Below are 17,261 nucleotides of genomic sequence, written 5' to 3'. Positions count from 1 at the left end.
GTGGAGCCGTCGTATGGCTCCACGTGCGGCATCTTGAACCGACTAGGAATCGGTTCGTCGAGGACCAGTCGGGAGAGAGGTTGGGCGGTCTGGAAGTCGACGTCGTTCGAAGATTTCTGGCCGTCCGTCTGCAGTTGGGCGAGTCGGCGGTCGATTTTCTCGAACCGTCGCTCGTAGTCGTCCGCTCGTCGATGCTGGGAGACCCCAGGGGTGGAGCCTCCGGAAGATTCTGAAAGGGAGGCCGACGGTGTGCGCGGCTGCTTCTCCTTCCTTGCCCGTTCCAACGGGGAGGGAGAGGGCCGCTGGGACCGTCGGTCGTCGTGCCGTGGTCGTCCCTCCTCCTCTCCGTGGGAGCGCTGTTGGGAGCGCTCGCATGGAGGCGACAGGGATCGGCGCGGTCGTCGGCGGCTACTCCTGGAAGGCATAGGTCAGGCCGCCGGTTGCTGCTGGAGGCTTTTGACTGCGTCGGTCAGTACGGTCATCTGCCGTACGATGGCCGCAATCTGGGCCTCCGTGGTCACTGCAGGGCGCGGAGAGCTAGGCTCCGCCGTCGGTGGTGGTGGAGAGGCCTCTTCCCGACGGGAAGAGCGCCTGGCCGACCCAGTGACTCTCGATCGTTGAGCTCTTGTCCTAGTCATGCTGTCCCCTACCTGGCGCGCCAATCTGTTGCGGCCAATCGCCTCGTCGTCCGATCGCCGGGGAGCGTGCACCTGCAAAAGAAAGTCCGCACTGACCGGAGGCGGCTCCGGTGGGGACCCTCCGACGGTCAAGTCAGAGAGGTGACTGGGCAACAGTGAAATGTAGACGGAGAGCTCTGAGAAAGAGAGAGAGAGAGAGGAGCGAGCCTGCGTATGTGGGAGAGACGGGCGGATCGATCCCTTGCACTGTTGCCTTCCCCGGTATATATAGTGGAGCTAGGTATGGCGCCGTCATTAATGGCGCGGACAAGTGAGGAACTGTCAACTCACTGTGGACTGTCAGAGTCGCCGTGAAAACGTCATATCGCCGTGTGGCCATCCAATCACCAGGGTTGACCCGGCTCTCGGCGGGACAATGCCCCTAGGTGACTGTGCCGCATGTCCGTGTCAGAGCTGACAACGTCTGGCGGCTGTACGGTGGTTGGAGGAGCCGACCGACCCAAAGTCGGTAGCCAGCTGAGTGGTGTCGGGCCCCTCCATTGATCGGCGAGCATCATGTAAGTCGGCCATCAGACCCCCGGGTTCAGTCGGTCGGGATGGTTACGCCCGACATACTCCCGGCCGGCGATGGGCCGTTGAATGGCCGGCAGTTAACCGCTGATGGCATCCGTCAGTCGGTCGTCCCGACCGACTATCGCTCGGTCTATCGGCCAGTCGGAGTCGTCCGTCGGAGGCGGTCGGGCCGTCAGTCGGTCGGTCGGGCCGTCAGTCGGTCGGACCCTCCGACAGTCGGTCGGTCGGTCGGTGGGTATCCCCCAACAACCATGTATAACATGGTATGTGCCCATCGACTACTTTATTTGATGGCCATTCATCTCTTAATAGCAGCTATCCATAGCTGCACAGCACTCTATGTTGCTGCGCTCACACCACAAAGCATTCATGCTCGCTTGTTAATTTTTGTTTGCAAATGGTTTGGAGATTCAGCCTTCTTCATGAATAATGTTGGATAAAAACTGAATGAAATCCTTTTAATACACTTTACACCACCTGATGATTATTCTCGATGAAGGAGGTTGAATTTACACTCGGTTACTCCTCCTAATTAGAGTAAAATTATTTGACTGAAATGATTGAATAAATTTATTCCAATTTATCACTCATTTTTTTTTTCCTTGGAATTGTCTACTAGTTTCACTATCCTGGATAAAACTATGCTTAGATCAGCTGCAGCCTGTAAATTTCAAATTGAGTTAGATCTTGAGGCTTGGCTATGATAAATGAACAAATTGTTACTCCTCAGTACACTAATATATTTGCTTGAGAATGAGGAAACAAGACAAGTTCGAACAATTATGCCTAAGCTTGGCTTGATCACGAGAAAAAGTTTAAATGTCCCTCCGATCTAAATAGCCAAGCTCGAACAATACAAAGCATGACTAAGCTTAGATTGTCGGCAACCTTCGCTCGTCGATTCTTTGGCTTGTAGCATGTACCTTGATCGACTGAAATTACCAAATCACTTCGCTGCTAGAGAGAACGGTAAAATTGGAGCTCTAAACGAATCTTAAAAATTTGTGTGCCCTCAATTATCATGTCATTCCATCTGAAAAACAGACCAGATCTTGGCCTTGTTAAGACTCCAAGGTCTATTATTCAGAACATGATGTGTCCAATTGACTAGGATGGACTTCTTCATGTGAATCCTCTGATCCTGTCTTCTGTTTTTTTTTTTCCAAAAAAAAAAAAAAGACTGTGATACCTCGATGGATATCATCGCTGGATACCTAGTGCCAACTTTAGTTCTCCGAAATTGCACCAATGCCCTCCTACCAAATCAGCAGAGTGAGTTTACTGGGATTAAGAGCAGGGTGGGTAGCAAGTCTCCTTCAGAATCCAAGGGATTTGACTGACCTGAGGGGGCCCTTAGGCCGCAGTCACACTTTGGACTTTAGCCCTACGTGCATTACTGTGTCCCTATGATGGACGGATATTAGGACACTATGGCAGATTCTCTACTCTGAGAGCTGGTACACATACGAGTGGTTGGCAACAGGTGTCATTTGAACTCGTCATTGGCTTGCAGCTCACCCAGGGTGTCAAGTTGCTCAGGCCCCCGACGTAGGGAAGGGCCCCAAGCTTGTCTTGTGATGGTGAATTATGCTCCAAGGACAGGCCCTCATTAGGACATCCAACCTCAGATGTATTAAAATTTGGAAATGGGACAGATGGTCTCAGAAGCTCACCATAGTCCTTGAACTAATCTTGCATGGATGCTCGACCACTTGTGTCATTATATGGATTCTATGGAAGCAAAACCATAGGGTGATGCACCCTTGGAAGTAATTCAAAAAGAAGAGATGACCTGTCCTAACTTATTAGCATGCTTATACATTCTTACATCCGAAATGCATGAGGGGAAGATGGATGTGTCTAGATGTAGGGAAGAAAAAAAAAATCTTATGAAGTGACTCAAATTACCATCACCTAGTTTTTGGTAGACTGGTCTGACTTGTCTGAAATTATGCAATGTGACAAGCTTCATCGATGTCGGATAAATAGTAAAAAGGACTTACATGCTTTTGTCTCGGTGTAATTATTGTTCGACATGATCGCAGAAGCAATGATCATATGTATGATATTTTTATCTGTCGCATGTAGTTGTATGTGACATTTATTAAAACAATGGTGACAGGAACTCATTGGCTGTTAGATGTGTTTGTACCAAAAAGTAAATAAGTCGACAAACCATGAGTCGGTAGTCATGAATGACCATAGTTTGGTCAAATTATTCATGAACCTGTTCATGAAATTTGTGACAGATCACCAAAAGATAGTTTTTCAGGTAAAAAACTACTTATAGGAAAAACTACCTTGGAGAAGTTATTTTGAGTAATAACTATCAATTCTTCCCATAATAGGAGCATGAAGATGACTTTAATTACTCCATCTCCAATACACTCAACACTACAACGACAACACTATCAGATGCTCGTCACCTTCTACCTGTGATTACATATCTTATAAAGTGGTTGGTCTAAAAACTCTCTCCTAGAATTTTAGAAACTGAAGTCTTTCTTCATAGTGCAGGATTTTCCAACCATTTATAGATACGATTCCTACTCTACGTGTGAAGCAAAGTTCAATCTGCATACATATGTAAGTCTAGTAGCCTACAAAATAGGGGTTCAACTTGCTCATGTGTGGAGTTTGAGTGAATAGCGAAGTTAATGGTGAATGTCTATCTTCCAGAGTGCAATTCGAGTTTTACTTCTATGTGAGGTTCATGTAACAAAGGATATGTGATATATTTTATGCTATACTTTTAATGTTCAAAAGGCGACACATTTCATTTTCATTAGTATTTTTTTTTTTAAATGCTTTTAATCACTCGGTGAATCAAAGTCCTTGCCTTAGAGGTAAAATAAAGCACCTGGACCCACTTCTATTGAATACATCCATCATCATGGTGAGGTCAATTGATGGTCCAAATGTTAGAAAGCAGTAAGTTACATATGGTGTCACTTGTCAATACCTCCCAAATTAAAAGAATCAACTCAACAAACACTTAACATATATGACCAGAACATTAAATGTGAATAGAATAGTTTATAAATTTCAAATGATCCACATGGACTAATAGAGTTGAGTTGTGGAAAGTCCTGGAAAACTAGCATTGCCATCCTATTAGCATTTTATGAGGAAGTTATTTGATTGATTCCACAATCAAGGGTCTCCGTGATGCCATAATTTATTTTCAATTAGGGCTTATTGATTATACTGTAATTTTGGATTTCTTATGTGATGATGGACATTGCTTATTATGCATTATAGCATTAACTCTACAAGAATGCATTTGGAAGTACATTTCAAGCTATGTACATTATTGAGCCATTTGGACATTATTGTAACAACGTTGGGGTAAAAATGGACTTATACCATGTAAGATAGGGCTTATTTGGTATTGTCTCTTATTTTTATTTTTAAAATTAAATTATAGAAATCGAGAAAAAAATTTGGTATTGTTATTTTTATTTATTCTTTTTAAATTTACATCAATTATTTTGAGAAAAAATAAAAATAAAAATTTTTATTTTAATATTCTCAAAAATAATAAACTCATGATTTTTACCACTACAATCAACATGTCTCCACCACTCATGATTTTTCAATAGTCATCATCGCTATTGCTATTGCTATTACCCTTATTTTCGTCTTGACCATTGCCATCGTTGCTGCTATCATCATTGCCAACTCCGCAAATACCTTTAGTAGAGATATTGCATCCATCACCATCACAATAACTATTATTTTCTCTCACATCATCATTACCTATTCCTTTAGGGAAGAGACATCCTTAATTTTGTATGCAACATACAAACCTATCCTAGAGGTAAGGAGATCTCATTCTTCCTCACCTCTTCTCTTACTTTTATGTTTTAATTGGCTCTTGTCAATATTGCCCATCATTAGCGACTTTCTAAACCCCTTCACCATGTTGCCTCTAGTAACAAATAAGCCGAGAGAGTGGAGCTAAAAGAGGGCACAAATGATGGCATTAATAGGAGGGATTGTGGTGCTTGGGAGCAACGAGAGTACAATGGAGAGACCAACAACACCGATAGGATTGGTAAGTGGGGGATGCGGAGTTGAAGTCATGGCATGTGAACCAAGAAAGATGGGTTATACTAGAGCCGCTACTATGAAAATGGAGGAAAGAAAGATAGCGGTGATCACTAGAATTGTTGGCCTAAAGATGCGGAGTTGAAGTCATGGCATGTGAACCAAGAAAGATGGGTTATACTAGAGCCGCTACTATGAAAATGGAGGAAAGAAAGATAGCGGTGATCACTAGAATTGTTGGCCTAAAGATAGATGCTAAGTGCAAAATTGGTGGAAGCTTGTACATAACGATATCACCACTGGATAAGGGAGATAGGAGGGATTTGAATTCGTTGCCATTGCTGAGCTAGCCTCACTCCATCAAGCCACTCAACACGATGGCAACGTCTACGATGGAGGATCCTCTATAGAACTTTTATTCATAATTATATACTTGAAATCCTTTCTACACGTGGCTTATACATGTTGGGAGTGGTGATGATTTTTTTTTAAATTTTTACTTTTTCACCTTTTGCAAGTGCCAATTATCTTAGTAACTTTCTAGTTAGTAATGACCAATTGATGGATATCATGAGGTTTCAGTTCACTGAGTTTCCAGCTTGAGTAGTGATAAATAACCACCACATTTAAAAAGATTAGATCAATAATATTATGAATTAACCCTTTCTAATAATATCGGATTAACCTTCATTTCAGAATCATAAAAGAGGGGTTTTGGTGTACGAGGCTGTGCACCTCACTCCACACGTGTGGACGCATACCGAAAGCTCGGGGCTCACACACTCGTTGTATTAATGGTACAGATCCGCCTCCGAATGACAAGGTGGGCGGGTCGGACTTATCAGATCCGATCCGCTTGCAGCCCTAGATAATTTCCAGCTCTCCATTTTGGGATCCCCTTCCGACCGCGTGGGCTTCGAGCAACTCGCGTCCCCGATCGGCGTCCCGTACCGGAGGTAAGCGGAAAAAAAAATATTCGGTTTGGTTCCATTTGATCAAATTTTAGTTCTTCCGTCACTGCTGCAGTGGTTCGAGCTCGTCGAATAGTTTCGGATGATATGATCCTAGATTTGTTCTTTTTTCTCGACACTTTACAACCAAGAAGACGAATTCTAATCTACAATATAGAAATTTAATAGGTTTTTGTTCGATTTTTACCTTCGAGGAGTTCTACGGTGTTTGTTTTAGTGATTTTGCTGAGCTTTAGGGTTTAATGAGGATTCCTTCCATGGATGGTTCACTGGAGTTGATCTGAATTAGGTTTTCGATCACCAATTCACGATTTTTTCCACGGCGGTTTATGTTATGCTTTGATGCGAAAAATAATGCTTGGTTTAAAGATTGGATGTTGTATCCATTGGTCCTTGAATGCCGGTTATATATGTGGATGGAAAGAATATTTTTTATTTTTTCTTTATACAAGTGCTTCTGATGAGCAAGACAGTGCTACGATGGCTTTAATTCTGTTGACAATAGCAACTACCAAGGAAGAACTTAAAAGAAAGTTTTGTTGGGCTTGGTATGACTTTTATAGTTATAATGAATGGCTGCGGACCTTGATGAACTATCAACTTACTTTTATGAAAAGACTGCAAGCTTTTAATGCCCCAAAATTCTTGAATATATCATTTATCATGCACCACTAGATCTGAGAAGGCTTTTCCCGCCAAAAAGAGAGAAGGGACAATGTTTCTTCTTCTTCTTTTGTTTTCTTTTTGGCTTTGGTATCAATTTAAGATGGAATTATCCATATCTGCTTGGAAGTCACTTCAATGAAGGGATCAAGGTGGACTTTAGGGTAGGAAGAGGGCCTCTCCAAGTTCCAACTGCTCAACAACTTAACCCACATTCTTGTCTGCCACTCTATCAATGTTCCTTTGGATTTTTTTTTTTCTTAAAGTTTTCATTCAATCAACTTGGGCTGTCATTTTGTTAATGTTCCTTTTATTACATGCGTTTTTACTTGAAGGGAAAAGCAAAAACACTAAACCACCTGAAGCATATTGCTGTGCTTGTTCATCACCATCTCATGCGGTGAATATTTCTATGAGATGCGCCACCATGTAAATGCTGTTCAAGAGGCCAGAGCCTCTCTCCAATTGTAGTGTCAGTCTTAAAGATACAATTCTAGTTAGTTGTGTTTAATGGCATGGCCTTTGCCTTCAAGAACTTTTTATTATTTCTGCCATTGAATCTGTTTTAAGAAATGTTTAAGCTAGCTTACTTTGATGACAAAACTTATGAGTATCTATTTTGTATCTTTATATTGCCACACTGTAATCACTATTGACTTCCTTAAAGAATATGTTTCTCTTACTTATTTAGTAGTTAATATAAAGGATATAAAGGATTCACATCTTCACTCGAATATAATATCACTGTTTTTATTAGTGAAGTAACTTTATTATATCAGAGACCAGACATGCAACTAATAGTAGCTAAAAACATGCAATGGAATTAAGAGATAAAAAAATGTAATTGGAGGACTTGAGCACAAGTGGCAGCCAAATATCTATTGCATGACAAATTGTTTTTTTTTTTTAATTTTAAATGCATTAGTTAATTTGTTCATAACTTGCCTTCTGGCCTTTATCATATATAGCTAATTTTGTTGAGAGGAGTCTGCAATTTGTTTCTGTTCTAAAAAAGATTGCAATCTTTCTTGCAGAAAAAAGGGTTACATGATTGGTATCGTTTGTGTTCTAGAAAAGATTTCAATCTTTTTTGCAAAAAAAAAAAGGGCATATGATTAGTATCATTGGTCAGAAAGGATTAAATAATTTTCATAGCCCAAGTTAAACATCATTCTCTTCAGGACCTTCTATCCTAACTTCTTCACTTATTGATAACATCTCCAGCAAATAAAAGGAAGTCCATTAATGTTCAGTTCTCGAGAGATCAACAGATCATCTTTTCATCAAGTTCCACCTTTCCACACTAGCAATCAGGTGTTAACTATTCTAGCAAACAATAAGAGTAATTGATCAAATGCGTGATCTTATGTAGAACCTTTTATATAAAAGTAAGAATACTGGTGCTCAATATATTAGTGTGATGGAGATGGAAGTTTTTCTATTGTTGCCAACTTCAGTTTATAAAATTAAGCTATTGGGCGGTTGGCTGGTATAGACCATTTTGTGGTTTTTCTTTGATCCAGTGTCTCAGTTAAAAATGTTCAGAAGCACCTCCAAGAGAATACAAGTTTTGACCAAACATGAATGGGTGTCATTATGATAATCTAAACTGCGGCAATTCAAAACTAGGTGAGGAAACCTCCTGTAATTGGATGTCTCTGTTTGATCTTAAGATTTCAAAGCAGTCACGAGTTACAATATACAAGGTGTTTTTCCCTTTCCCTGAGCCTTGCACTCAAATTAAGGCTTTCTAATGAACTCTTTTTCTTGTACTTTGATATGTAGTAATTTGCTTGGAAAAGAAATGAGTACACTGACCTCGGCGATCATTTTGTTGTCATACGATCTTGGGAAATGTTTTATATCTTGGTATGAGGTCCTGTACAGCATTGCCTTCATATTAACACAAGGTATAAAATTAGAGATGGCACAGTTCTGTACCATTTGTTGTACAAGGGTGCACCAAGCCCCTGAATCTTATTGGTGCGGATATGTATCTGTCTGGTACTGCCGATCTCCTTGTATGGTTCAGTACTTAAAATGCAGATATTAGGTTTCACTCTTTTTAGGTAGCATATAAACTACAAGGTGCAGTCACCAAATACATGTCATTGAGATGGCTTGTGTTTTGAAACCATGCTGTTAATAACTAATCTTCTTTTTTATATCATGTTAGTTTTGGAATTAAACTTGATGAGGGCTTGAAATGACTTTATATGTTACGAGTGTATGTCATAGTTTTGGAATTTTTTTCTGAGCCCAGTGAATTGCTGAAATGAGGTGGTTTAATTTTTCTTGTGCTTAATTTCTTTATTGTAGTAAGAAAAATCTGCTATTTGTGCTTTACTTTTTCTAACATATTATACTTGACATCATTTGGTAGTGGCCTTTTGGTTTATTGTGAACTCTGAGATATTTTTTTAATTTTATTTTTTAATGCTTTATTGCTATTGCAGTGTGTTTTGTGTTAATTATCACAAGGGAAACTGGAAGTACAGCAAGAGATGACTACAAATGTCGATCCATCTTCTTCTGTTGAACCTCGCCGTCTGCAGTCTACTACTTCAATGTCTACGTCATCTACCATTCCAGCAAGTAGTCCTAAGGTTTCCATGTTTGGGGCAAAATCTGGATTTGTAATACCAAAAAATAAGCTGTCGGGTTCATTGGTTCCCATCTTCCGAGGTGGTGGAAAATCAGAAGGTGGAAACACCGTTAAAGATGAAAGTAGCAAGCCAGATCAGAGAAAAACTAAATGGGGTGCTGATCTAATGCTAGACTCTGCTGTCAGGAAAGGAAGAGCTTTAGCATATCAGGTGTGCTAAACATAAACTAAGAAATATCCTATTTCCATTTTATGTGGAAAAATTACAGAAAGGCCTAGATTCAGAGGCTTCGTCTGCATTGAGTGTTTCCATAAATCAAGCTTACCTTCTGAAAAGCTGATCAACAGAAAGATGATGACTTTGCTCGACTCAAAATATATATAATTAGCTTTCTTCATTTTTTGACTGATGTCAATTTGTCAATATTAAGCTACTTGGTACATCATATGATCATCAAGTTTTATATAACTAATTTATAGCACCTTGTTATTTAAGGGTTGTTTTTTTGTGGGTAATTATCGTGGGAAAGTTGGTCAATTTTTTTATTGACTAACTTACATATATTCTCATGCTTCTCTAGATGGGTAAATTATTTAATGGGAAAAAAATGTTACCCACCTAGGAGGTGGATAAGTCTTTTTTTCATTAACTGAAAAAATAATCTTTATATTTCATTCCTAATATACCCCTAACCCCATAATAATAATATAATAATATATAATACCATCTTATATATAATATATATATTTAATATATATTAATATTATATATTGTATTATAATATAGATTTTATTATATTATATATAATATAGTTTATTATATTATATTATATTATATGTATAGCATATATTACCTATATTTATGAATGTATATTTACATAATATTATATATTATAATGTATATAATATAATATATTATTATATATAATAATATTTGTATAATAAAGGGTTATATGGGAAATATGGATAGATCTTAGCAACTTATCCAGGAAATTAGCAATATAAAAGAACATGGATAACAGATTTTCAAGCCATTTTCCAATACATAAAGAACATGGGTAAATTATTTTTCTGTCTAAATATTGTCTGCATAATAATTACTCAGAAAAATATAAATTCTTGGGTAAGTTTTTTACCCTCAAAAGAACGGGCTGTAAGAGTTAACAATGAACATAGACACATGCAAATTCTCTAGTTTGTTTCATCAAGGCTTGAATATTCTAACAAATAACAAGCATCATTCTGGTTCATGGGAAGGAAAATACTTCGCCCATGTCAATGGGAGACTTCCCATTCCCTCTAGGCCATAAAACAAGAGCACTTTTCTTGTGAATTTCTCACATAGGAAGCTTCCAATTCCAGGTGGCATTAAGTGATATTACTGACTGAGCAGACTCGACTGGAGCAAATCACCCAACAACTCAAATCTGGAGCTCTGGAGACTGGAGATAATCAAGGTTCTCAGTCACTGAAGCATACTTCAAACAATGATTCTGACAGCCACGAGGTTGAAAATGAGGTACCACCGTAGCAGTAATTTTCTTTTCCTGCACTTCTTGTCTTGGTCAAAACTTTACCATTCTTCCAATCATCTGTAGAGGACAGTCTCTGATGATTCATTTGTTGATAAACAGTTAGTCACATGTATTTGATATCTATTGTGGTTCTCAATTGGTTAAGTGTGTTCATCTTTGAATTCTGCAGTCCCAGAAGCATGAGCTCTTGGAATTGGAAAGACGAGAAATTATTGGTAAATATTTTTTTCAAAAATGAATTAATTTAGTTATCCTTAGGACCATTTTATTCTTGGTGAGGAAGTAAGGTTGCTCGCTGTGACCTAGAGGTCAGAGGTTTGAAACATGGAAACAGTCTCTTTGTGTGTGGGGTTAAGGCTGCATGCATCTAACCCTCCCCAAACCTCCAGTGGAGGGAGCTTTATGTACTAGACCACCCATTTTTTTTGAGACCACTTTATTGGTGCTCCATTTTATTTTGAAAGGAATTCTTAGTTTTTCTTTAGTATTCTCTGATTGCACATTGTTTGTTTTCAGGTGAAATATTACGTCTAAATCCTAGCTACAAAGCGCCAGCAGATTATAAGCCATTGCTGAAAGAAGCCAAAGTTCCTATTCCAGTAAGTATGATTGTGGTGTATTATTGCTTGCTTGATTTTGCGCATTTTCTTAGTCAATTCTACGATGTGTTTGAATCCAAGCTATGCTCTTTAGTCATATGGGTTCACCATGACTACGATCGGCTATAAATTTTTGCATGCAGTAGATTTTATGCATATAATAGAATGTTTTCTAGTGTCATTGTACTTACAATCCCTACTATTTAGGTGATAGATGTCCCATTGCATGTAGTTTATGTGCTACTAGGTTCTTTCATAGACTTTCAGTTGACTCACATATTATCTCTAAACATTTATATGTTCCTTTGTTCCTTTCTGGGTGAAGATCACAGAAAGGCCACTCAAGGGTATATAAGTTTAATTCTTCACATGATGACATAATTTACCTCCATTGGCAGTGTGGAAACGTTAAGCCTCTTTGCTGCATGACCGTCCAATCAAAACAAAGAAATCCACCATTCATGTATTCCATTGCATTCTTTGCTTATTGACATCATATCTCTCTTTGGGCCATGTCAATGTCTAACTTTTGCATAATCATGTGTTTTTTATAGCTCGTAATTTTCATATGAAATTTGTTTAGAAAATATATTTTAGACAAAAGATGAGCCAGCTTCAAACTTAGACTGATGAGGAGGAAGAAATACTTACAGTAATGATGGTGGCATTTTATTGTGGCATTTAAGCTTATGCAACTAGGGAGCAATTTTCTAAGACCTATCAGGTTTAAGAGGCTCTAAATGAAATGGATGCAAAGAAGCAAGTATTTTTAGAGAATTGCATTCATGGGGAGTTACTTATGCTCTTTCATTTTACAAAGTTTTTGTTCTTGCTGTGTTGTGTTGCATTGGTTTCTCGAACTTCTTTTTAGACTTGCTAAGATTTTCTTGCTGGCCATTATTTTGTGTTTGCTTTTTCTAATGATGTTTTATTCACTTGTTTGATTTGCTAGTTGTTTGTCCATCCATTGTTCTAACATTCAGGTTTTGTAAATTAACAAAATTAAAATATTGGTTTTGTCCTCATTAAGCATAAGGACATTTGTATTTTGCACTTCCATGCTATTAGTATTTTTTTCCCCAAATGAGTGTCTTTGTTTTGTGTTAGTACTTGTTTCGGGATTTGCATGAAAATGGAGCATTAGTTCATGTACTTGCTTTTGCATCATCTTAAGTGGTAAATTTGATCTAGTATCATTGTCAAATTGCAATAGGTATCATAGTGACCATAGATTTCACCATGTCACAACAGTCATGTGGTAGAATGTAGAAAGGATAAAATTTAAATTAGCACATTAAAGAATATTAGTATTCAGAACATGGAATAAGGTAGTCTGGACATGCATAATGTCTAGATAAGATTAGTGCATTGGTGATGGAAGCTCAAGTTTGGTTGAAAGGTTAAAAGGTGAGGGAAAGTCCAAAAAGACTAAAACATAGGTTGGTGAGCTGATAATCCATAAGACACTTTTTGTGCTTGGGAAATTAACCTAGGATTAAGCAGTGGTAAAGGATAATCCATAAAATTAGCCTTAGAATGATGGGATAATGCTTGTTTTTGTATTTATACTAAGTTTGGTTTTTATTTATTATTTAAATATAACATCAACATTTGCATTACTAGTAGAGAGAAGATGATGCGATTAATTCTGAATATTTGCATATGTAATAATGCAAGAGTTAAAGAATTCAGTTCCATTTTGAATTAATGATGATAAGAGTTTGTCCTCCATTTTATTACAGAGTTCTATGTCCAAAATCAGAGAAAGTATTTGTCTTGTCACTAGCTAAGCAATTTAACTACCTTGCCTCAACACGAGAAGAACCTAATCTGGATATATCTCTATGTTATGCAATTCCATTTTTTATTTTCTTATTGCATTTTCAGATTAAAGCATATCCAGGATACAACTTTACTGTACTACTATTGGGGCCTGAAAGCAATACCCAGAAGCGTTTAGAAGAGGTATGCACTGTTTTCCTGTACCTGTGCTATTTCTAGTCATTTAAAAAATTGACACACGATAAATTATCAGTTACTGTATTTTTTATTGGATCTAACACTTATATCTTTGATGTAAACCAGGAAACAGGAGCTAAGATACAGGTATATGGAACAAAAAAGGATACAGGGGAGAAGGTATGTTGCATATATAAGTAAGATTATTCCCAGATTCTAAAGCAAGATATACAAGAAAGGTCGAGTAGAATAAGAATATGCTCCTTTTTTGTTTCTCATCTGGTGGTTTTCTAAACTTTATGCCACTTACTGGAACAATGTATAAAATTGGAAAATCTTGTATCATGTTTTGAAGTTTTCAGCAGTCATATGACTGATTTTAAACATGTCTAGAAGATGCATGTTCCAAAAAGAATCACATAAGAATTTTTTGAGTGAATTTTCAATCATTTATAATGATTTGGATATTTGTTTTTCCTTTGCACCCTGCATTTTTTTTTTTTTTTTAAACTTGGGACGGTAAGCAATCTAAAACATGGAACAGAGATATTATTAGGAAACTCAATTTACTTCAGTGCAGAACTTCCAACCAAAATATGTGCATTGAAAGAATTGTTTCTCCCTCAGTTCTACCCTGATGTGCTACCTTCCATGTTGATACACAAATCAAATCACTGTCCTTACAGTTGTTTTGTCCTTCCTCAGCATGAAATTATGCAGTCAGACATACCTGAAGCCCAGGGTGCTTATGAGGAGCTGTACGTCAATGTCTCAGCTGACACATTTGAGAAAGTTGATGCTGCTGTTGCCCTGATTGAGCTGCTACTTACTCCAGTTTCTGTGAGTTTCACTGTTTTGAAGATTCTTATATTGGAAGGATTTTCAAGTACCATATCCTTATAAACCATTCATGTTCTTCTCAGGGTAGCTCAGCAGTTGTTTCAACAAATTCTACCTCTGTTGCTGGAGAGCAGAAGGAGACATCTTCTACTTATATAATGACACCTGTGGCTGGTGTCAATCAAGGTATTCCACAGCCAGTGCTGGTGACTGCTCAGCCTGCTCTTCCACAGTATCAACCAAATCCTGCACATTGGTACCCAGTTATCTCATTTAATGCTCTCTCACGTCCATCCTCTGGATTAATGCATCCTCCTTTGCCCAACAATGCCATTTGCTTTCCTCAATCTCCTGCCAATCCTTACAGTGTCGGTCCATTAATTGGACAAACCCCTCCCCTTGTCTCAACTCCAAGGTCCTCATCAGCTATGAGCACTAGAGCTCAGTTACCTATGCAAGCTATGCCACAACATCTGAACCAGGCTGCCGCACCTCAAAGCCTTCCTATGCCAACTCAGCAGCCCCCACCAGCATATACTCTTATGCAGTCCCAGCCTAATTCCACTGTACCTTCATTCACTGCTTCTCAATCAATGCCTTCTGGAACAATTCCAGCACCTGGACTACCTCGGCCTGTGAATCCACTGCCAATATCCATGGCTACTGCAGTCCAACTTTCCAACAGGCCATTTACATCACCCACTCCTCCTGGAAGTTCTGGATGGCCCACTGCACCTCCATTTGTTCCAGCAGCTCAAAGGCCATCTCAGATGGCTCCTGCCTCAATGACACCACCTATGAGGCCTCAGCCAGCTGTTTCTGCAATGCCCATTGCTTCGGCACCTTCTGCACCAAATATGCCTTCTAATGTAGCAAATTGGCCTCCAGCAGCCACTGCTTCTGTACCTTCCGAACTAAATAAGCCTACTAATGCTCCCAATAGACCTCCACCTGCAAATTTTGCTCCTCCAGCTGTGTTTCCTTCTCGGCCTTCCTCTGCTCCCCCTGCTTTTTCTTCAATGCCTCCCCCAAGCAGACCTGTTTCAACACCAGTAATGGTTCCATCCACTTCAGGAGCACCATTACAGGCACCTATGCCTGCATCGGCTCCAGTGCCTCCACCAATTCCTTCATCTGCACCCAGACCATCGGGTATGCTGGTGCCTGCACCATCTCCCTTGCTGGGTCCACCTCCTGTTCCTCAAATTGCTGCATCAGTTAGCACATCCGCCCCTGTTTTGGCTCAAGCATCAGCTCCTTCTCAGTTGCTGCCACCAGTAATGGCACGGCCACCTGTTCCTCTTCCATCAGTAGCTGCTGGACAAGCATTGAGACCAGCTCAGCCGCCCATGCCATCGCCACAGCCACCACCTGCGACACCTGCTTCCATTTCTGGGAACATGCCTAGTTTCACCCCTGTAACACTGGCAACATCTGCGGTCAACATTTCAGCACCCATTGCAGCTCCAAGGCCCCCACGCCCAGTGTCTGGTGATTTTACCTTTCAACCTGTCAGAGTTCATGTTCCAGTTTCTCCAACCACTCCAGGGCCCAATAGTCAGTCTGTATCCCAGGCTTCTGTTCCACTTGGTCCACCTCAAGCACCATCTTTCCGGCCAGCTATGCAAAACCCAACACCCCCAGTCAGCACTCAAGGATTTCCTAGGCCTCTGGCTGCTAACCAAACAAATCCATCTCAAGCTGGCATTCCACCACCACCATCATCTGTTGCACCCTTTTCCATGAATCCAGCTGTGATCCAACCAGTGCCAAGGCTTCCAGCTTTTCCAAACCCAAATCATGTGCCATCATTGTCTTCAGCAACTCAAATGGGTCCACCAAGGTTTTCTATAGCACCCCAAGCATCCAATCTGTTGGGTAATATGTCTGCCCGTCCAATTCATTTAGTGCAACCACCTCAGAATCCATTGCCTCCAGCAAACAGACCCAGCAATCTGATGATTCCAAACCAACAGTTGGGTGGTAATCCTCCTCGTTTTGTGGCTGGTAAAATCCCTTCAAGTCCTGGAGGGAATCAAATCTATGATCCCTTCTCACCAACATCAATTTCATCTGCACCGACTAAGCAGGGAGGCGATCCTACGAAGATGAGAAAGACAGAGCCGGATGCGGAGTATGAGGATCTAATGGCATCTGTTGGGGTGAAGTGATTCATCCAGCAATTGTCGGTTTTGACAAGGTTTTAACACTGATGATTACATGCCATGGGGAGGGTTACAATATTATGTCTTGGAGAGCACTTGGACTTAATGATGGCAAAGAGAAGAGGGGCCAAATTATTAGATATATTGCACTGCAAGTGCATCAGAAGTTAAAAGCAGCAGGGAGATCAGCCATCAGTTTTATAATGGACGGTATCTTTATTGAAATTCCTCCTTGCGGTTCACCTCATATATCATGTCGGGTTTTCATATTATTGAAGCGATCCTCTCTATCTGATGGTTGCGTGGATGCTTTTTTTATCTTTTGTTTCTTCTTTTAAATAGCATAAATTCTAACAGAGCTGTCCAATCTAAACCTGAAGCTGTTTCAAGTTAATTTCTTTTTGCCATTGTTAGTTTTCTTGTTCATTGTCTCCTATCATCTGTTCTCACGTCCTTGAATAGAATGAATACGTCATTGCACAGGCGTGAGCTGCTGGTATTCTCATGCAACCGAAGTGTTAATGCAGAAGTTTGACATATTTCAATATAACCAATTGAGCTAGCAGCAGTATCATTAGACCCATAAAAGCTGGCAACGGAAGCAGGTTAATGATACCTCAGCAGTGTCTTTTATATTTTGCTGTCACTAGAGTTGCTACCTGT

At 39.7% G+C, this 17,261-nt stretch overlaps 1 protein-coding gene across 1 annotated transcript; it reads left to right on the top strand.

Annotated features, from left to right (window-relative positions):
• The first annotated feature begins 6,092 nt into the window (after positions 1-6,092).
• Positions 6,093-16,870, top strand: LOC105058933 (uncharacterized). Its single transcript, XM_010942018.4, has 9 exons — positions 6,093-6,217; positions 9,352-9,711; positions 10,894-11,019; positions 11,205-11,250; positions 11,552-11,634; positions 13,522-13,599; positions 13,720-13,773; positions 14,299-14,433; positions 14,517-16,870. Exons 2-9 carry the CDS (start codon positions 9,400-9,402, stop codon positions 16,602-16,604), a joined length of 2,922 nt encoding a protein of 973 aa, XP_010940320.1. The 5' UTR covers positions 6,093-6,217; positions 9,352-9,399; the 3' UTR covers positions 16,605-16,870.
• The last annotated feature ends 391 nt before the right edge of the window (positions 16,871-17,261 follow it).

This window comes from Elaeis guineensis, chromosome 16, assembly GCF_000442705.2.
Source record: "Elaeis guineensis isolate ETL-2024a chromosome 16, EG11, whole genome shotgun sequence".
Taxonomy (NCBI): Eukaryota; Viridiplantae; Streptophyta; class Magnoliopsida; order Arecales; family Arecaceae; genus Elaeis; species Elaeis guineensis.
The sequence above is the reverse complement of the archived record's forward strand: the minus strand, read 5'-3'. Positions and strand labels throughout refer to the sequence as shown.